We start from the raw sequence: 23,211 nt of genomic DNA on the forward strand, positions 1-23,211 counted from the left end.
GACACAGTCAACACATAAAACACAAGAAAATAAAACTTACTTCTAAGAAGTAAAAAACGAACATGCCTCTGCCATGACTGATAAAATTGTGGAACCTATGTAGGGACATAGATAAGCTAATTTGCTACACCTGGCTTGTCCGACAACCCTACTTTCCGGTTGTCTTATATTAATGATGTGTAAAGCTCCGCCCCTCAAGTTGATATGATTGGTCCTTAGGACATGTGAAATTAACAAGTATTGGCTGTCTGAAGCCGTGTTTTTCAGAATCTCATTGATTTACTGCAGTAAGGCGGAAATACTACCTTGTGGCGGTGACTGTCTAGTTCGGTCATGATATGTCTTGTATTATAAAATACATCATATGGACATGTTGACAAGGTTGATTTTTTTTCCTCGGAGGGGGTCTTTAAGCGATCGAAGCTTTTACTTTGAAAACGCTGACCGGAACCTGTATTGTTTTGTGTTTTAACTTGCCAGCCGCTGGTGTTTCCTGTGAGTGGGCGAGGCTCAGTGACAGCTGCCGCGGAGCTCCGAGCTTCCTCTGTTTGTTTTTATTCACACGGAGGAAAAAAGAAAGAAATCGATTTTAAACCAAAGTCCAGAAAAAAGAAGAGAAGAAGAAGAAAAAGTTTGATCACTCCTGTGAAAGAAGATTTTATTTTTAAACTTTCAGTAGGGGAAGAAAGCGGAAAAACAACCCGGTGAGTTCAGTTCAATCCCGTTATTTCTTTGTCTGGATTTGTGCAGTAAAGTCTCCTAAGACTTAAAACATATAAAGAAAGTATAAAACAAAAACAATAACATAAAAAAAAAAAAAATAGGAATAGTTTTGTAATAGTTTGATTTATTTTTGTCAACTAATGTAAATTGTTATAAATTCCTTCCTTTAAAAAAAAAAGAAGATAAATTCAAGCTTTGTTATTCCCTTCAGGTGTAATGTGTATTTGAATTTTATATATACATATATATACTATATTACTTACAACCATATGATTATGTCAACGTAAATGCCACACATGCTTCACAGTTATGGTGGAAATATTACACGAATGGTGCAACTAGAAATAGCGTGAAGCCACTATTGGAAATGTATATGAGACATTATCAAAGTATTAAAGGGATGTTGATTCAAATTTTACTACTACAGTAAAGACAATATACACAATATGAGATATATTTATATATGAGATAATATGACACTATGAGGCGTTACAGCAGAACTACAGGAGTAAACCATCATCAGAAAACTGCAGAAACTAAATTAGAGCATCATTAACTCTGTATAGGGATATTATTTTATTGTTTATTTAAAAGGTACAATACAGCAACAATATTAGAATAACAATGACAACACTGTAAAGCTTGTAATAAGAGGCACTAAAGTGATATCAAAGGGGAGAAAACAAAATAAAGGCCTCAAATTGTATTAAAGGCTTTACAACTTCAGCCGTGTTCACTTTGAACCTGCTGCAAACGTCTGTATTTAAACAGAACAGAAATGTGACAGAGACTCTCCGGCAGGTTCAGCTCAGTGTGGCTGTGTGTGCGTGAAGCTGGAGCTGCTGATGGTGAAATGGTTTGGTCCATCTTTGTGTTTCCTGCTACGCGTTTTCCTCCAACATCAGCAGCTCCAACACAGAACACACTGCTGCTGCTGCTGCAAGGCATGCTGGGAGGTTGGGAAGAGTCCAACATGAGACATATGGGGGGAAATTAAATAAATAAATAAATAAAGGTAATCCTATTATGAATGATTGAAGATACTGAGAATCAATGACATTATTTTCTATTATCTTAGAGATATAATTTCAAATTGAATGTCTGAAACAGATGAGTCACATTTCTGAGCAACACAGACATTTTAAGACTTAAAGGATTATTTTAATGATATTAAAATCCTTAAATGAATGAAATACCTTACTATGTTAACCTCACTAATAAGCTTAGCTTCTATTCTGTAAATTCACATTTTTTCATCATTTTCTGTTTGTTCATTTACTGCGAGCTTTTGAATGTCTTGTATATAGAAGATTTAAAAAAAAAAAAAACAGATTTCACCCTTTTTAATGAATATGGTCAATGATAGAAACTAAAATTCAACATATAGGGATACAGACTGTAGTATTGAACCTGGGCTCCAACAAATGATTATTTCCTTCTCAATTAATCTGCCATTATTCCTTGATTAGTCGATTATTCATTTTTTCTATAAAATGTTAAAATGTCTTCTTTTGTTTGGTCAACATAAGCTTAAATTTTAAATCCTCACAACTGAGAACCAGGGAACATCAAATGTATTTTTGCTTAAAAAAATGATTTAAATGATTAATCAACTATTAAAATAGTTGTTGATTAATTTTCTTCCAATCAGCTAATGGATTAAATGACTAATTGTTGCAGCTCTGGGGCTTACACTCATCTTTCATCATTTTACTCTGCAGGTTTCTGAATGTCATGGACAAAAATGTGACTAACTTCACTCTGTGTAACGTACATACTGAATGTATCTGTGATGTATACACACAAATACAGATTGTAGTCTTGAACGCACAGTTGTTCAAAAACAGAAGAGTCTTTGTTTTCGGGCCCTGGTCTGAACTGAACAGGCTGGAAGCCACTAAAACCACATGTTTGCTCTCATCTTTGTCTGTGGACACAAAATATGTTTTACACAAATCTGTGTCACAGTTATTTTTATGCAGTTCCATCCTGAGCAGTGAAGAGGAACTTCTATTTACAGGCTTTTAGTCAGGAAATGTGGAGGTTTGTTTTTATTCTCCAAACACTCACAGACTGATAGACTTAAGACATTTCTGCATGAAGACAGACCCAGGCTGTTCAGCCATTTTCTCTGGCATCATGTTCATTATCTGGTCTGGACTGGTCAGTGTAGTCAGATGTATGAGGTGGCCTGGAAAAACCTGGAAAACAAGCTTGGAAAAGTTTTGAATGTGTATTAAAATAATGGTCAGGTTGTTACACAGACCGTTACTGAGCGTTTACACAGGATCGTATTCCTGCTCCTCAGAGGACGCAGCCTTTAGATTTTATTCAGCCTCATTGACAAGGATGAACGAACGGTTGTAACTTCACCAGCTGCTCAGTCAGTTTGTTGGTAGTTCCAGGGGGCGGCAGCGGGGCTCCAGACTGTTGTGTTTTAAAATCACAAGAAGCATTTTACAGTTGGAACAGAGGAAGATGAGAAAGGAAACCACCCCCACACCCCCGCCCCCCTTGGCATTCACTGTAACACAGAGAGTCTCTGTTAGTCGCCCAGCAACAGTCACTGACCCAGTTCATCATCCACTTTGCTGTTTAGCTTTCATTCAGCAGAGTAAGACAATAGCAGAGAGAGAGGTGGTTCTTCCTGTTAGAACATCTTTCAGAGAGCTGCCGCGGTTAGCCTCTTTATGCTAACGTTGGTTAACCATGCCCTGACTCTTTAAAGCTTTGAAGGTACAATCTGTCAAATCCAAAGAAAAACTCAAATCACAACAGGTCTGAAACTTGGCTGTGACTCCCGGGACTACTGCTACACAGCTGAAACATTAATGTTCATGGTGCTTCAGTACTGTCTGTATGTCATTTCCACATGTTGGCAACCACAGAATTTACGGAGCACATTTACATAGTGAGACAACAGTCAGATTAAAACACGGAGAATTAAAAGAAAAGTAAATAGATAAATAAAAACACTATACATATATTGCACGACTTCATTATGACAGTTTATTAGAGTTTTCATCTTTAGTTCAAAGTCTTTAGTTTGGTTTGTGAATTTATTTCAAATTTTCATGGTTAAAACATTAAAACATTCGGCAGGAGTCTGGACTCACTCTGGACTGTTGTGGAGAGACGCGTGCAATGTCAGATGGAGGCCATCTTGGACAATACCAACCATCCTCTCCACAACATTCTGGCAGGACAGAGAAGCAACTACAGCTGCATCTATTAAGAATTAGGGGCCAGTTGCACTAAACATCTTAGGTTTTCTACTTAAGTCTGACACTTAAGGTTGAATTTCTCCTTAACCGAGGGACTTACTTAAGGTTGTTGCACAGAATAACTTAAAAGTTTTCTTTGTTAAGGAAAAACATTAAGGCATTTGCAGCACTGAAAGAGATTTTACAGCGGTTAAATTCAACAGTTTCCATGGAGACCATTAACATCTCACCTGTATTGTCTCACAAAGTTGGCCCAGAGGAAGATTAAAGAAGTGCTGCGCTCTCTCATCCTCCTGACCCTTCTCCAGTGTTCAGCAGACGCCAGACGGTCAGAGCGTCTGACACTCGGTGAATGACACGGCACACAGCTGATCCATGGACACGAAATACTTCACCAATAATTAACCACTGAGCATCATTAGCTGCAGAGGAGCTGGAAGAGCACAGCTGAGGAAAGTGGAGTGATCAGCTCTAGACAAACAAATCATAAAGTGACTGCCAATCAAATCTATAGAGTAAATTCAATTCCTCGTTGTCAAGGGTCCATCAGGTTCTTCTGATCGTGGAAAACTCTTGTTGGGATGTTCATCCTCTTCATTCATTACCGTAGACTCAGACATTTTGCTGATAAGATACAATCAGAGATAACTTCAGTTTTTTTCCTTAGTTTGGTCGCTAAAGTCTTCGGTGCAACGGCTTAACTGAGTTTCAGTGATTCCTTAAGTATAAGGCCAAGATAAGGAGCAAACCTTAACTACTTAAGAGAACATTTTATGGAAACCTTAAAGAGAAGACTTAAGGTTGTTTTGTGCAACAGTTTTTATTTTGGACTTTGAAAAAAATCTTAACTTAAGATGCTTTGTGCAACTGGCCCCTGAGGTGTTTACTCTACTTTTATAGTTCGGACTCTTGTTAGATTAGAGCGCAGGGACCGGTCTAAATGCAGTGAACCTGTCGCAGGCTGTCAGTCAGAAATCTGATAAGCTGATGTTTTACAGATCAGACTGTAGAGAATGTAAACACGAGGTCACAGGTAACAACATGTGTGACTGAGCCTGGACTCGTCCCCTCAGTGTGACTGTCAAGAGTTAAAGTCCCTCCGGCAGATGCGGGGTTAACAGGAAACATGAGCTCAGAGTCACAGCCCCTCTGTTTTTCTTGCATTTTTTTCTCAGGCTGCTGCTCGGTCTTCTGCAGGATGTGAGAGAAGCACAACAGAAAACTCTCACACAGCGACACAGAGATCTGAGCAGGAACAAGTTTAAAGGTAAGACTGCTGCCATGAGTCTTTAAATAACCTGCTCTTATTTTGTAGTCTGATCAGTGTGGATTAGATTTATATTAGCCTGCTGAATGTTGATTCAATTAATCCCTGAAGCGCTCAGACGAGAGAGAGGAGGACTCCTCTGATCAGCTCTGCAGGGATTAACTGAACTGACAAGTTACTGGAGAGCAGATCAGGAGCGGCGGCAGCTTTTTAAAGAGCTGAAATCACTGAAAAAAATGTTTCTATAAAAACCAGACTGCTCCACTTTCTCCTGCCTGATATCTTCTTAACTATTAAAACACATCAGTGAGTCTTACTGTTACACATCCTGCTGCCACAAATACTCACTACAGCACCAAATGTGGATTAATCCGCTGCTGAAAATAGTCCCCAACAAATGCTTCACATATCTGCAGTGAGCTGCTGTTGTAGGAAATTACTGAGCCTAAATTAATTAAGTCAAGTAAACTATATATATATATATATTACTTTATATTAATGAAGTGTTTCAAGGATTTACGTGTTCAGTAGGAACCAGTGGGTTCAGAGCTGAGAGCCACAGAAAGAGGAGGGAAGACGGGATGTACTGAGAGAAGAATGAACACACTGAGAGATATGAGAGAAGAGTATACTACTCCTTTGAATTTAGCTGTCACATCTGTGTATTTATTTAATTTGACAACAGGTCAGTTCAAATACAATTAAAATGAACTTTAAATTGGTTTGTTTTCCATTGGCTTGTAGATTTGAGTGAAAGAAAAAGAAACACATCGATAAACGGATCAATCCATGTGTGAATAAATACATAAAGATAAAAATAACAAGAACATAAATGAAATGTTGAAGAAAAAATACAAATATTTGACAAATAAACTGAATCTTTGAGCGTTGCTTTAACCAAATGAATAAGTTTATCAGTAAATTCAGGTTTTACATGTTTTTACCATTTATAATAATAATAATAATAATAATAATAATAATAATAATAATAATAATAATAATAATAATAATTATTATTATTATTATTATTATTATTATTATATAATGATGAACAATAATAATAATAATAATAATAATTATTATTATTATTATTATTATTATTATTATATAATGATGAACAATAATAATAATAATAATAATAATTATTATTATTATTATTATTATTATTATTATAAATTTAACTATCTTTTCTCAACTATGTTTTTTTCACAGACTCAATAACCAGATTTTGTGGGTCCCCAAAATGATGATGTTTTAACTCTTAAAAATATACATTTTGTTATGAGTCTTATAACTTGTCTGGTTTTTTGTCTATAGGGAAACTGTATCATATTGGGATTAAATAAAGACAAGACATTTAACATTTTCTAAACTAATCCACGACCAAAACATCAGTGTAGGTCTCTATGTCTGTTCGGTTTAAATCTGACCTTAAAAAGACCTAAACTTTCTGCAGAATCTCATTTGTAAATTGTTCATTTTCCTCTTTGCTGTTGATTTTAGGGCTTTAACAGTGAAGCTGAAATGTGTGTGAGCTGTTTGTATTTTTGTTCTGTCGGCTGAATGTTTCTCACCTCCAGCTGCTGGATGTCTTAACGTATTTCACAGATCACCAGACGAGACTCGGCTGCAGACAAAACATGGCGCTGTTCTTCTCCGGAGCCGTTACAAGTACGTCTGCTACAGCAGCACGAACATCTGTACTCACAACACATCTGCATCAGCAGTGGACTAATATAAAAACTAATTTTACATTTTATGGATTTAGTGGACGCACATGAGGAAGCAAAGTTCAGCATCAACACAAACAAACAAAAACTTTCACAATAAGATATGACAACTAGAATCACCTCCTGGTGTTTGTCTGCCTCCTCCACTCAGACTAGTTCCAGGTTACATCCCTGTTTATCCACAGTCAGAGAAAATATGAACCATCTGTGTGAAATTTTGTCATAGTTGCTGTGAGTAATGGCTAAAAAGTGTTTTGTGAGGTCACACTGACCTTTGACCTTTCATCATCAAATCGGTTCGTCCTTGAGTCCAAGTGACCGCCATATCTCAGTAATGCAGTGACGGAGCTTCAGATTTGGTACAAACATTCATTTGGCTTTAGGGATGAACTGATTAGATTTTTCTGGGCTAAAGGTGAAAGGTCAAGGGCGTGGTGACCTCACAAAACAGGTTCTTGGCCATAACTCACAAATTCATACACTAATTATGAGACAATTTAACTCAAATGGTCAACTTCACAGTGACATCATAATGTTCTCCTAAAACACTTCTGCCCATTATTCAACACAAGAAGGAGAGACTGTGACCATATTTCCTGCAGGTTGGCAGATTGGCGGAGGGATACAACCATGAAGAGGCGATTCTGGTTCATATAGGTGAACTGTTTGATGTAACACTGATGCACTTTATTTGAAGGTTCTGCTGTAACACTAAAACTCTAAACATTGTTCTGTAGATTGTCAACAGAACAAACAGGAAATGTCTTTGCTGCTGTGAATGTATTTGAATGAGCTTGAAAACACAGGACAATAAGCTGTGCGTCACATTCCTACACAGTCTTCATCATCAAGAGTAAATTTACTCAAGTGGTTTCCCAGGCCGGCCTCAGGAATGCTATCTGGCTCTTCATGCTGATAACAGGAGGCCTCTGTATTTAGAACGACCTGTGTGACCAGCGTGTGTCTCCAGTCTTTTACCTGTTTGTTAATGGAACTCATCCAGTCTTTTCTAATGTCTGTTGTTCAGGTTCACCCATAAAACGGAGGTTGCGGGCAAATCACTCCTGTCAGAGGTAAAAACTTCAGCTTCTTTTTCCTTTTCTTGACTAAATGTATTCTGTGCTGTGGAGAGACTGATAGACTTTTGTCTAGTTTCATGTGGCAGTCACACAAAACACCACCATCCATTCATTCAACAGTCCGACTGAACTTTACCCTCTGAAATAATAGGGTATGTCCACACTAAGGATCTCCGTCCGGATGAGCATTTTAGCTCTGTATCAGACTCGCTGAATGCTAATGTGAGCATGTTTAGCTGAAAGCACAGTTGAGTTAAAGTAGCACATTAACATGCTAGTTCACATCCTGATAGTGTTGCATGTAATATTTACCAAATCATCTGTCATTTATTTCAAAATAATGCTGTCATGTGTTTCAAGTACGTACGCTGTGATCTGGTTGGTTCAGGGCTCAGAACCAATCTGGTTCAATCGGGTCTTAAAGCTCCATATTCTCCTCTTCTTCTGTGTTTTATTTGAAGCGTTGATCCATCAGAAGATATATTTGTGGTTTTAAGAACCAAAAACCATCTCAGTGTAGTTTTACATCTCCTCTCTCAGGCTTCTCTCTGGAGCTCTCAGAACAGAGGAGGCTCTGAGCCTCTCCTCTGATTGGCTGACTGTTTTCTGAGTGATCCAATAAAAATATAGCAGTTTTCAGGTAAACACTCAGATCAACCAAATCCTGCAAGGTTGGATGGTGGGTCCAGGTGGGCGGGGCTTGGGGCATGGCTGAGAGCCGTGACTGCTTTGTTGTGACATCACAAAGTTCCAGAAGTCCTGACGGCTGGTTTTAAGGCTCAGTTTCTGAATACAGGCTGTGTGCATTTCTCTGTGGACTGAGGCTTTGATACTTTCACAGTATTAATATAGAACCTAGACCTGATCTATAATCAACCAACACATGGACATCTACCTTTAGACTGTATGGGACCTTTAAAGAAATAAGTTGCAGATAGCATGTTAACGTGTTAACATCAGGTATAGTAACTCGCCATGTTGGGAATAAAGTACAGTCTGATTCCTGACCTGAAGCTGATCTTTGACCTGTATTTGACTCTGCATTGGTCTGCTGGACTCCCAGACCACTTACTGGTTTTAGTTTTAGACTGGTATCCCACATGCTGACCTCCTCCTGTCTGTGTCTCTCTCAGCCTCGACCTGTCTCTCCTCTCCCCTGACTCCTCCTACGTCTGCTACTCGTCGGTGGATGGCGGTGACCCCAGCTGCTGCCGGCGCTCGCCGCGCCTCCTCACCAACGGGTACTACAGCGTCACCGAGGACAGCTTCACCTGGGACGACGATGGAAATGTGTCGCTGACGCCCTGCAAGACCAACGTGTCATACAAGGAGAACCTGGTCAGGTGAGAGCAGCACATGATAATATACTTTATTTATACAGTAGTACAGAGTCGACATGTTCTGTAACAGCCACATGGAACGTTATAATACAGAACATATCAGCTACACTGACTGTTTATTTTATTCATATTAAAACATTTTAGAAACTGTTGAAACATCATATTTTCTAATGATATTTTTCCTGATAATGAAGAAGTTCCATTAGTTTAATTGTTACAATCAAATTGTAAATTTGCCACGAAAGTGGAGGAACAGATTTAACATTGTGACGTGAGAGATCTGTTGGAAATAAAAGTGTGTTTATCTGGCAAGCAGCTTTATTAGCCAGCAGCTGTATTAGCCTGTGGCTAATAAAGGCTGGCAACAAGACATTCTGGAGAAATGATCTTCATTTTCCCCACAATCATGGAAAATTAGCAGACATGGAAAAAGTTCCTGATGTGCAGCCAGACTACTCAGATACTCAAATTACAGAAACTGGGTGAATTAATGAAATTTAAAGGATCAGTTTGGTGATATTCAGTTTTATTGACCACTTATCCCATGAAAAGATCCAAACCAACAATGTGTTGCACTGATAACGTCCCTCCTCTGTCTGTGGCTCTCAGCTCTGCGCTCATTGGTTCCTGCTGAAAATATAAATCTTTAAAAGCATAAACATAAAACATAAAGTTTCATTTTTAATAAGTCTCAGTAATTTCAGCTGCTCACTGTAGTTTTTTATCAAACAAACCGGAGGAAGTATTGCATTTACTGGGGACTATTTTCAGTGGCATGTACATGTTTGCTGCTGTAGAGGGTTTTAGTCCAGTTCAGCCTGAAGGATGAAGTCACATCAGTAACAGACACCAAACCCACATGTTGTCATACGGAACAGCCTTAAAAGTCACAACTGTGACACACACACACACACACACACACACACACACACACACACACACACACACACACACACACACATCAACACACTCACTCCATCTTCAAACACCTCTTTATAGTGCTGAGGTCATCCGGTGCAGCCAATCAGAGCGAGCCGTTAAACAGGTTTAAAAGCTGTAAATTCTTCACTTGTGACATCTGCTGCCCTCAGGAGCCAGAGCATGATGTCATCTGTCACTGTTGCTAGGAGACTTGCGTGTTATTGAAGCCCTCGTTGTCGACATGAGAAGAGTTTCTTTGTTCTGTTTACGTAACAGATCGAGTCTGCAGAGGCTTTTTACCTTCAGCCTTTCGGCCTGTATTAATCCCTCACACATACATTGTACATGTTGTCACACACGTGAACCAAACAGACTCGTGTTCCTTTGCTCTGCAGCTGGATCGGGAATCAAACACATCTGGTGAAGCATCTGAGCCACAAACCTCTGGAGCCTTCAGACCCTCGAAAACACTCACCTGGAGATTTTCAGAGACACATAGAACTAGCTGTTGATCAATTAATTAGTCGATTATTGTAAAATTAATCAGCAACCATTTTGATGCCTAAGATAAAATGCTTTTCAGATGTGAAGATTTCCCGCTGATCCTTGTCTTATATGATAAAATAAACTTTAAGATGTCATCTCTTCAAACTGATTCTTGAATTCTTGAAATTGATTCACTATTTTCTAGATAAAAAGACGAGTCATTTAATCAACACAGAGCTCAGCAGATGAGTCAATGCATCATTAATGAGAGGAAAAAGTTTCTGCTCTTCATTTATAAAACAAAACTTTAAAAAAAACAACTTGATTTTGCAGGAAAATGGGGAGAGAAAAAAGAGGAAAACCTTCAAATAAAGACAAAATTAACAGACATTCAGCAACAAGGAGAAAGCAGGATCCTTTTTAATGATTCTCTTCTTCTCTCAGGGTTTTCCGGCGCAGGCGGAGGCCTCGCAGCTCCCTAGCTCGCCTCCTGAGCGATGTCACAGAGACCTGCCAGTCGTGGCTGGATGAGAAAGTCTTCAGGGGCGTGTTCAGGACGGGAAAGCACCACAACTGGGACCGAGACCAGGACCAGGACAAGGACCAGGATAAGGACCTGGACAGAGAATATGAGAGGGATAATGTTTGGGTGAAGAGCAGTCAGCAGCACCGGGCCCCGCTGGACGAGTCCTCCTGGTCTGGACTCTGCAGCACCGAGCTGGAGGACAGCCGCAGCTTCACCTATGGTGGGTAACAGCTGGAGGTTAAGTTCAGCCTGATTCTGGATCTGATGTGGTTCTAAAATCCACGATGCTGCATGCAGATGAGAAAAGGAAATTAAAAATAAATCCAAACCCCCCTAAAAGAATGGTTTTGTTTTTTCTCTTTCAGACCCAACAGAGATCCCGCCCCCTCCTGACAAAGTGTCCCCGCCTCCAAAGATGCTGATCCAGGAAGAGATTTGCTCTGAGATCTGTCAGTCAAAGGAGCGGTTCACCCAGTCACTGGGTGGACTCTCAGAAGTCCCGCCTCCCTCTCCTTTCTACACCAACACCTGCTGCTGTCAGGCCTCACCTGAGCACACAGGTCAGCTGCAACATTATCATCATCATCAACATCAACATCATCATCATCATCATTATTATTGTGTGTGTACCAGCTGCTTCAGAGACAGCAACATAACAGGAGTTAATTACTTTTTTTTTTTTTTTACGACAACCAGCAGCTGCAGTTTGTCCTGTGTTGAAACCAGTGGGCGGGGTTCGAGGTTAGAACAGCTGTTTTTTTTTTTTCTTTTCTACTCTTAAACTTCATCATCAAACTGAAATTCTGGTTTTACAGTGCAACAAAAAGACACCGCAGATGATAACTGAGACGTTAGCTCATTAGCTCACAGCCCAAAATCTTCACATCAGTAACTAATGTAAATGTAATGTATTTCATTTGTATTGTTGTTGTTCTCATCAGCTCTGATGTGTATTTGTTTGTGTTTTTGTTTCAGGGTTAACGATGAAGGCCTTTCTCCTTTTGATCTTCACCATCTTCATCTTCTCGGCTCTTTACTCAGGGTAAAACTTTATTTTTATTTCTCTTTAATGGCAACCATTTTTTTCCACTGGTTTAAACCATCAACTTAAGCTCCATCTTTTTCTCTTCTTCTGTGTTTTATTTGAAGTGTTGATCCATAAGAAGATATGTTTGTTGTTTTAAGAACCAAAAACCATCTCAGTGTAGTTTTACATCTCCTCTCTCAGGCTTCTCTCTGGAGCTCTAGTAACAACAGGTCAGTGAGCCAATCAGAAGAGAGGAGGCTCTGAGCCTCTCTCTGGCTGACTGCTTTCTAAGTGATCCAATAAAAATATAGCAGATTTGAGGAAAACACTCAGAGAAACCAAATCCTGCGAGGTTGGATGGTGGGTCCAGGTGGGCGGGGCTTGGGGTGTGGCTGAAAGTGGTGACTGCTTTGTTATGACATCACAAAGTTACAGAAGTCCTCATTTTTTATCCAGTTTTTAAGTCAAGTTCACGTTTGAGTGGAGAATCTTTAAACTTGAATCATTTGTGTGTCATGTTTTCTGTACCTCCTCCTCTCTGCAGGTGTCTGTGGTGGAGCTCGACTGTGACATCCATTGTGTTCATGATGATGTCAACATTTATGTGTAAGTAACATATAAGATTAGACTCATGCATCAGGTCAGTCTCATGGATCTGCTGATGAAATATTCCCTGATATGACGAAGCTTTTCTACCGTGACAGAAAATCTGTAACAGAGTAGGCTATTCATTTTGTGTGCAAAATTAATTCATGTATATGATTTAGGGATGCCTCGATTGATCGACCGCCAATCAAGATAGGCAGATTTTCATTAAAAATACGATAATAAGATAAATGCTTCAAGTCACCGATCACCTGTGGTTAATACTCTGGTGTACGGAAGAAGATTAGGGCTACATCTAATCCTCTTCTGTACTGGTGTCTGCGGCTGAGAGAAGCACTGTGTTCTGTGTAGTGTAGTCCTGCCTCCCACCTTGTTGTTGCGCACAGGCCATCAAAACCAAACATGTCGGCCGTGTGGAACTTTTATAAAGCGTGTGAGACTGATACAACATACACCATCTGCAATGCGGGGCTCCAGACTAACTTGACTAACTTTATCACTGGTTACAGACATGATTTGGTCACACCTTTTCTAAATACAGCCTATTTCTTCATGAGGGACTCTCTGAGGCTTCCTCTTCTTTATTAGCAGCAGAGCAGCAGAATGAGAATAAATGACAATATCAGATTTATGGATATTTCTCACTTTGCTCTGATGATCTGAAGAACTCACTGTTTCTCTTTCTTGTCTCTCTCTGTCAGCGTCTTATCACGCAGTGACCTTAAACTCACCACGGAGCAAAATGATTTTACTGACTGTAAACAGACTGTGTATGCTACTCACACGCTCTTAGGTTTACTGGAAGATTTAGAAAACATTAGTGTGATATGATGATATGATATGGAAGGGGAGGGAGCCTTGGCCCACTCTGGTATAGGCAGAGTTTAATCCGGTCAGCATTTCGTTCTTCCCTGTGAAAAGAAGAGGGGAGGGGCTCAGGCCCGGCAGGTTTTGTGCTTTCAGGAGTTTAAGCTTAAATTGCATTGACTTGGTAACAAGTTTAGAGTTGTCTGCAATGAACCGGCCACATCGTTTCACTACACACAACGTTGCCCTCGTACCGTAACCACGGGTACTGAGTTAGCCCAGTGTCTCTGTCTGTCCCTGTCTGCACCTGCATTCTGATGAAAGGTCAGGTCGTCAGACCGACTGAGCCAGTGAAGGAAAAAAAAATACTTTCAACAACGCGATACATGCAGAACAGCCTAATGAATAATGATCATGCAACGACCATGTGTCATTTTAACTCCTGCCAAAAAGGATCGGTATTGGCTGTGGATCGGCCGATCGCCCTCATAGATGATCGATACTGGTATCGGTGGGAAAAAAAAAATCAGGGCATCCCTTCTTTGATTATATAAATTAGTATTAATTTTAAAGCAGCGATGTTTACGTGACCTCTACTGTTACAAGATAAATTCAGAGAAAAAGAGAATTCTGAAGGTCTGGACCCTGTAGCAGCTTGTCTTCAGTTTCAAAACTGATTTTTTAAAATCAACATCAGTTTTTTAAAAACCTGCAAACTTTACACCTTCAAAGATTTGAGGATTAAAAAGCTAAGCAGTTCTGTCTCTTTTCAGTCCTGACAAAGTCGGGGCCAATGGGCGAGTGGAGGAGGGCGAAGACGGAGGTGAGTCGAAAATCACGTCAACACATTTCACTTAATTTTGGCAGCAAAGAAGTAACGTTAAAGGTCCCGTATTTTACACTTTTCTTGTGTTATATTTGAAGTGTTGATCCATAAGAAGAAATATTTGTGGTTTTAAGTGAATACTAATATTAGCGTGTTCAGCTCAAGTCCACATTTCTCTGTGGACTGAGTGCTTTGATACTTTAGCCGCGTTTCAACCGCAGGAACTTTCCGCTGGAACCAGGAACCTTTTGAGGAACTATGCGCGTTTTGACCCCAGGATCCAGGGTCTAAATTTAGATCCAGGGTAATTGATCGACCCCCAAAAAGGTACCTGGTCAGGGGGTAGTACTCTCCAAAGGTTCAGGAACCTTGAGGGGTGTGGTCTGCAGTGCTGAACATTTCTGACTGGTTGAGCACTCGCTGCATTTTATTTCACCCGCCATGTTTAAAAGTCTGCACCGAGCGAACACATTTTCCGCAGCGCGAAACAGATCCGGGAGAAGGTAAAAAATTGAAACAGGACTTCAAAATAATAAAGAACCACAACAACCGGAGTGGCGAGGGTTGCCACCCGCCACGTGTAATATGGGATCGTCCCGTATTTGAAAATAAAATGCTGCGTCCTGTAGGCTATTGAATATATACGGGATGCAATTGGTCCCGTATTTTCGTTCATGTTATGTCCTCAAAGTGCTGTGAATAATGTAATGTCAAGTAATAATTTTGCATAATCTTCCCGGGACTTAAGTCTGCGGTGGAAACAGACAACAATGGGCCACAGAGAACCTTTTAGTCCCTGAAGAAATACGGCTTTTCACAGTAATAATATAGAACCTAGACCTGCTTTATAATCCAACAACACATGGACATTTACCCGTATACTATATAGAACTTTAACAGTTTCTAATGTTTCTGTTTTTTCAGGACATCACATCAAGAAATGAGTAAAAGAAGAGAAGATGAGTGACATGAGCAACTGGAGGAGAGAAAGAGGAAAAAGTCTGATGGAAATTCAGCGGAAATATTTTACATTTCACCAACCGTTTGCATGTAAGTTGCACTTAAAGGACCAAGTTATACTGAGCTCCGGAAAACATTTTACAGCTGCACCTGTTTGACTGCAAAACTTCGAATTTGAATGTAAATCTTTGTGTGTTTTGTTCTCTGAGCTGAAGGGCTGCACTTCTCATTCTGATTGAAATGAATTTAAACACATTTTGTATATTTGACTTTTAAATCTAAAGAAAAAAGTTCTGGGAAAATCCAGCATGGTGTTGCATCCAAACAAACTTTTGTATTTTATGTCAACACAGCACTCAAGCTTTTCAAACTGAGAACTGTACAGAAATATTCCAGATTTAACACAGTGACTAATCTGACTTTGTGTCTTGTTGTGAACACAGCTTTTCACCAGCATCATGTTTGGATTTTCCCAGCGAAGAAAACAGTTTGTTTCTGATAAAATGCTGAAGGAACTCTTTAACATGGTGACACAAGTTACCGTAGTTTAGCCATGAAAGATGAATAATTTCCATATCAAATACAAAACATCCAAATATATGTGACATATATTTAAAAGACTAAGTGTATCTTCTGGTTAGTAGCTGAACTTGGCTTTTTTTGAGCTGTCCACAGTGACCAAACGTCTGATGTTCAGCGTCTGAGAACAAATTCAGGTCCAGCAGCAAAAAAAAAAAAAAAAATTTAAATAACAGCTGTGACTTTTTCTCAAAAAACAAACCAAATGCACAAAACACCTGAAGTTCACATTGATCTACCTGGCATCTCTAATTGCAGGAGTTAAGTGCCATTTTTTTCCTGAGGAAACTGAATGAAGAGTTTTACACCAAAATGACAGACACAATAAAAAACAGACACAACACAAGATATTTTTTAAAAAATAATGTTGGTGTTGGTACATTAAAGCTGCACCGGGTCAGATTTTAATGCGACTTTGACCAGAGAGGGAAGGATGACTTCTGACTGCTGGACTCAGTTACATCCATGTTGCAGTCTGCAGAGACACATGTCGTTGTTTCGTTCACTCTGATGAATTCATACTGATAGTTAAAACTGATTAGGTATCGTTAATCTCGTCAGTTAAAGCGTCACATGTGCTTCAGTATCAGCTGTTCTCCCGATTTTCATGTTTGAGTTTTATGTCCTTTAATCTTAAAACAGCTTGAAATGTCAGAAATAACATTAGCAGGAAAACATAAAGCATACGATTTGAGTCATGAAGAAAAATATAAGACTTAGTTTTTCTAATGTTCCCTTGTGCAGCTTTAACAGTATCATGTAAATCTTAGATCGACTCGTTCTCTGCAGCGTTTTGTGGTAAAACTCTGTTAAGTGCCTAATAATACAGAATAATACAGGGAAGTGTTAGATTTGAACCTGAAATGCTGCTGAAACATTAAACAGACCAGCTGCAGTGATTAATGGGGATATTTGATTTCATCTGCCTACTGGAGCAGCTGGGTGGAGTTAGTATGTCAGAGGAAATACATTTTCAAATACAGTGGACTGTGGAGAAGTCAGTGGCTGGTTTTATAAAAACAGACTGAAAAGGAGTTTTAATAAGAACAGACACATGACATGTGACTGGTTTCTCTTTGATTCTAAAGAATCTAAAGCTCCCTGGCTGGCTGTTTCTTGGAGCAATGCTCTCTGGGACTTTGTGTTGTTATAGTTTGAAGTGAATTGACTCCATCACCGTGTTAAAATGGGTCCAACCAAGCATCAACCTTTGGGACTGAATGCTAAAAACTGCAGTTCCTCTAATGACCACTAGAGTCTGGCTCCAACAGTGAGTCAATCCCCATAGACTCCCATGTTAAAATGTCCAACTTTACAGCAGAAATAAACATGTTTACAGCCTAGTACAAAAACAGTTTTGGTCTCTAGAGCTAATTTCCTCCTTCATGACAAATGTTTATATAACTCACCTGTTTACATTTCATGAAGACTTAAAGTTATGGAGACTTCAGGATGCCACACAACCAACGTCTCAGATCTACGCATGCCCCACCTCTTTGGGATTTTTGGGTTAGCTGGGAGTTAAGGGCGGAGTCAGGCACTGCCAAGATGGTGATGGTGGAGCAGCTCACTCTGAGCTTCAGAAACCTATGGGTGATGTCACAGAGGCTATGTCCATCTTTATTTGCTGTCTGTGGGTCCAATGCACTTAGACCATTCACTGTCTATTCCCATTTTTCCACGACATGGTACAGACTCTACTTGCTTTTGGTACCAGGTTCTTCCTTGTTTGGTACCAGGTTGTTCTTTGTAACTATAGTGACAGTGCGCAAACGTATTATGACATCATCCTCAACGCGACACACACATGAACAATAGAGGATATAGAAGGGAACCCAAACGTTTCCACTTTCTCATTGACCATGGCGTGGTTTTGGGTGCTTTACTAAAGGGATAGAACAGTAACAGGCAGAACGTCTCATCTCGTACAATGATGACTCCGTAATGACGATTCTGTCTGACCAATCAGTAGTCTGCGGTGTTTTTACCTCAGCTTGCCTGGAACCTCAGTGGAGGTGATACCAAAAAAAAGTAGCAGGTACCAGATTCTATCCACAAGTTTTGCCTGATGGAAAACCAAAGAAAGTGAGTTGAGCCGGTACCCTGCAGAGGAACAGGGCTCTATGGGAGAAGTGAAACCCCATGCTGTCTGATATGATCCCATCTACTTCTCAGCCCATGTTGAACTTTTCTCAGCCTCTGACTGCACAGTTTCTCCAGGATCTCGCTGTCTTTGTTCGTGCATCTGTGGCGGTTTTAAAATCCACGTGTGAAAACAGCCTCCACCCAGCTGGCATCACAGGCAGGAAGAAATACCATCACCTATTCACAGCTCCTGTATAAGTCAGGTCTGCTTCTGTGTGAAGGTTAACTCTTCTTCACACATTTTACAGGGATTTCTGAAGGAGCAATAAAATAAAGGAAACCAGACAGTTGAGTTTCATGGGAGAACATTTAGGATTTCTGTAACAAAATCAGGGAGTTTAACTTGGTTTGAACAGTTTGTATAGATTATGTTACCACTCTGTGACTCCTGAAGGAGGAACAAAGAAAATAGAAGTGTTGCAGGAAGCTGGACTAAACAAATGTAAAGAAAATCTTGTACTGTTACGGCTTTATAAGGTTTTGACTTTATAAAGTTGTTAAAATTCAATCATGTTTGGGCCTCAAACTACGCCAAGACTTTTAGCGAACTTTGAAAAACAAAGAGATGAGCTGTGTTGTTTTTAGCGACGGCACAAATCAACTCTTCCTGTGTGAAACTTAAATGTTTTCATGTGTTTTTGTGTAACAAACTTTGACCATATAAGTCTTCATGTTCCAGATTGTCTGAAGGGATTAGAATAAGTACAAATGTGTCTGTTCAAACAGTTGTGATAATCATGCTATGTTTATGTCGTATGGAAATGAATCTAAAGTACCAGATCCAAACTTAAATAAATACTTAACTACTGTTCATCAACAAGTCAAGTATTTTTAATTACAGCCAGGAAAATTCGATTTTTCTGTTAGCAATTTTGGGCTTAATAATACAGAAGTGCTTGATAAGTCAAACAAACACGGACGCCTCATCAATCGAAATCTGTCGTTACACGAAAGAATAACGACAAAAGAATATTTTTACACGACCAACTCTGCCGTCACTCAACTGCGAATTTTCTGTTGATGTGAATCCCTGAAAGTCATAAACTTTTCCGTCTCCTGTGACATGAACACAGCATATGATATAGAACATGAAGGGTTAAAGGTTGAGGTCACACCAGAAGTGATGCGGCAAATTGCTAACATGCTAGCAACCCAGGAACACGGTAGCACCAAGCTTCTTTATATTTCATATTTTATATTTCATCTTGGTGCAAAACGTAATTCCACTAAAAATGAATTGACTTTGCTGTAAAAATTTGACATAATAAATTCTGGTGTGACTGAGCTTTTAAAACAGAAATTTCTCTCTTTCTGTGTAAATCAAGACTTTCTGAATCGTGTTTATTCACTTAAAGTGCCAAATGTTTTGAAATCTGATGATTCAGGAAAAGTTACGTCACCAATACTTCATCAATGAACACATATAAATCTATATTACTAATATTTTTAATACTGCTCTGCATGACTTTGTATTACTTTGCATTTAAAGCTGCACCTATAAATATATTTATATTAACGACAGATCAAATTACTCTGTGTAATGTGAAAGGTGTTGCTCATAGTTTTGAACCCACTCAGAATCAACACCGAAAAACTTTTTAGCCTCTTTTAGCTCTTAGTTTTGGTTTTACAGCCAAAATATGAGCCAAGTATATTTTCACAGGAGCTGGTGGAGACCAAAAACTGAGGGAGTACTGGACAGGTGACACAAACATGACTCCAGATGAATGGTCATGTTGCTCTGTAGCTGCTAACATGTTATTGGTAGCTCGTGCTGCCCCCTGGTGGCCAAAAGCCAAGAAAATGCAGCTTTAAATGATCAAAGTTAAACGTGGATCAAGTTTGGCCTTTTTTTTTTTTACATTAAAAACTTTTCTTGAGATGTTGTAAAATATTGAATTTAATGCAAAATACAAATAAGAGGAAGTTCCTTTGATAAAAATCAACATTTAACATGAATCGCACCTTTAGATATGCTCCTGTTGTGTGTGAAGCAGTTACTGTACATGGTGTTAATGATGTTGTACATAGATTTTTTTTATTTATCATTGACTGCACTTGTTTCCAAAAGTGGAAATGTGATACTCTGCTTGTGACAGCACTTATCTGTCCTGTACTGTATTCATGTCCTTAAAGTCTGGTTCAACAGCTGTTCTGAAAACTGCAAAATTAAGCCTTAAATGAGATGCCAACCAGATTTCAAATTTTATATTAATAAATCTGATGTATTTGCTTCCAAAACGACACTTGAAAGAGCAGTGTGGATCGCTGAGTCTCCGTCAGTAAAATGGTCTACTCTAAATGAACAAAAAGAAATTCAGTGATTTGGATGATGGGTAGTTTCCCGTTTCGGCCTTTTGGTGGCGCTGTGTTTAAGATTTAATTTTTACAGTATTTGGCATATTGACAGAGTGAAACTTTAAGTGAATGTTTATCGTCCATTAAACCCTGTTATAAAGACCAACAGTGTATTTGTGTTCAGTGTAACCTGCATGTTTCTGTCTTTTTCACTGTGACTTGCACTTCTCCAGAAGGGTTAGGGTTTGGAATCAGTTTTCAGGTGAAGTTGACTGAAGAGGGGCCTGAAGGTGGAAACAAGCTGATGGAGGTGACGACGAATTAAAAGGTAGAAATACACTGAAGGAATGACTAAAAGACAAAAAATGTAAACTGTTCAGAATCCACAATGACACAGTTTCCACTTTAAGTTACTGAAATACTTCTGTATAAGAAAGTAGAGAGGAAGCTGCAGCACAACAACACCAGAGAGGTGTGGAAGGGGATGAGGACCATCACTGGCTATAAAGAGAAGAACAGCCAGGCAACATCAGGTGATGTGGACAAGGTCAATGAGGTCAACCTGTTCTACAACAGGTTTGACACAGCCTCACCTGTTCTCTCTCCCACTGCTTCAGCTGCAGCTTCTCCTACAGCATCTCCTCCACAACCTGACACTGCAGCTGCAACTCCCTCCACACTGGGGTCAAGTCTTCTGTCCTTTACAGCGGAGGAGGTGAGGGCAGAGCTCAAGAGGCTACATCCTGGAAAAGCAGCAGGCCTGGAAGGTGTGTGTCCGAGGCTGTTAAAGGACTGTGCAGCCCAGCTGGCTGAGCCTCTCCAGAGGATCTTTAACTTAAGTCTACAAACAGGGAGGGTCCCGGTCCTGTGGAAAACATACTGTCTTGTCTTACTAAGCAAAGTAACTGTGTCACTACAGGTTAAGACTTTAACTTAGCTCCATCTCTTAAATTGATGTTTATTCATTCGTGCATCAATAATTAGAATTGAATATAGATTCTTCTAAAATGGGCCATTCTGCAGAATCAACTTTTACTTTTGACACTTTTAGCATATATTTGCTGCTAATACTTTTATTTGCAACCGAGTATTTACACTACAGCAGTGTAATGCATTCACTTGAGAAAAAGAAATCTGCTCTGCTTTTCTGAATTACCGAGATCATTATCTCAGAAATCTGGCTTCTGTGCTACACTGGCGTGGTGTAACACTACTTTTACAGTACGTCTTTCACCTGTGCTTGAAAATCCTGGATCCTTGGATCTTTAAAAATCCACCAAATGCATCAGAAACAGATCACAACCTGTCTTTGAATAGAATACAACAGTTTTTAACAATGAAAAAGATCTATTTATTCTTTGTGAAACTCAAGATCAGAGAACAGAGACAGCAGCTGTTTTTATTACAAAATTACATGATCACAAAAAAAAACAGTCAGTGACAGTATCACAAAATGCAAACATGACAACTGTGCTTCATCTTCACTCATCCCGCGATAAAAAAAATCAAAACTGATAAATACTGAACAAACAGCTGTTGGTTATTCATGGAGAAGAGTTGCAGATTTAACTGTTTAAGACAAACATGCAGATTTATTTTCTAACACAGAGGAACTGCTAAAACAGAAACAGTCAACAACAGTCAGTCGATTGACAGACGATTTTCTTTGTTGTACATGATAATAATATGAATGTTTTTAGGTTTTAACTGTTGGTCGGACAAAACACCACATTCAAAGGATGTTGGAAATTATAAACAGGTATTTTCGCTATTTTCTGACATTTTATGCAAAAAAAAAACAATGAGAAAATAATCAACAGATTTATTGGTAATGAAAATAATTATCTGTGGTTTAGAAATGTCAAAAACTGGATTTCATTTTTGTCAGTGAAGGTGGTTATAACTGTAGCATCACTGTCTGGTTAACATTATGTATAAAAAATTATAAATAAAATAGCACAGAACAATCAAGTCTGTGAATCCAGACAATTTGCCACTTTTGAAAGTTTCTATGGCAAATAAACAGAGACTGAAATGATGTCACATGGCAGAGAGAAAAAAAAAGCCAAAAAAACAAAACAAAACATGAAAAACAGCATTAGTAAAAGGGAATGTGACTTAAAATCACTTCACAGGACATTTCCTCAATGAAACAACAAATAACAATTTAAGTGACTGAATCCACACCGACAAAAAAGTCAAGTTTGTTGTTTTGTGTTCGTTTCCCCCTAAAACTGATTCAGGAAAACAGCAGCACTCATACAAGCTGCCTCGTGTCTTCCCCGCCGACATGTTAATGAATATTTATAATAACACTTTACTTCAGCCATCAAACCTTCTCTGTTCTTTACTGTTTCTCTTGTTGAATTTGTATTTTTGTATTTTATTGTTTATTTACATGTCTTGTGTTTTAGTCTTTTAACATTTTGGAACCATACTGAAATTTTCACTTTAACATTTTATCCCTTGGGCTGTTTTATGTCTCCTATCCATAAATATACTCATGTAACATTTAAAGGGCCCTTTGTTATTGGGGCCCTAACACGATGCTACTTTCTGAGCATCGTGTCAGAACTGAAACAATTTGTCAGTTCATCAAACAGTCGACTGACAGAAAATACATTTTCGTTTAATCAAGGACATTGACAAATATTTGCTGCTTCCAGG

General features: G+C 39.0%; 1 protein-coding gene across 2 annotated transcripts; it reads left to right on the forward strand.

Moving 5' to 3' along the window:
- Positions 1–515: 515 nt before the first annotated feature.
- Positions 516–17,368, forward strand: tmem71 (transmembrane protein 71). Of its 2 annotated transcripts, XM_022761834.1 has the most exons (12): positions 516–704; positions 5,123–5,214; positions 6,823–6,885; positions 7,972–8,017; positions 9,157–9,366; positions 11,215–11,516; positions 11,662–11,856; positions 11,993–12,037; positions 12,272–12,338; positions 12,868–12,929; positions 14,510–14,559; positions 15,487–17,368. In XM_022761834.1, the coding sequence occupies exons 3-12, from the start codon at positions 6,855–6,857 to the stop codon at positions 15,508–15,510; spliced, it is 1,032 nt and encodes a 343-aa protein (XP_022617555.1). In that variant the 5' UTR covers positions 516–704; positions 5,123–5,214; positions 6,823–6,854; the 3' UTR covers positions 15,511–17,368. The 2 variants fall into 2 exon arrangements, with proteins under 2 accessions (XP_022617555.1, XP_022617556.1); XM_022761835.1 differs by lacking the exon at positions 11,993–12,037.
- The last annotated feature ends 5,843 nt before the right edge of the window (positions 17,369–23,211 follow it).

Source organism: Seriola dumerili, unplaced genomic scaffold (assembly GCF_002260705.1).
Source record: "Seriola dumerili isolate Sdu_G_001 unplaced genomic scaffold, Sdu_1.0 BDQW01000432.1, whole genome shotgun sequence".
Lineage (NCBI taxonomy): Eukaryota > Metazoa > Chordata > Actinopteri > Carangiformes > Carangidae > Seriola > Seriola dumerili.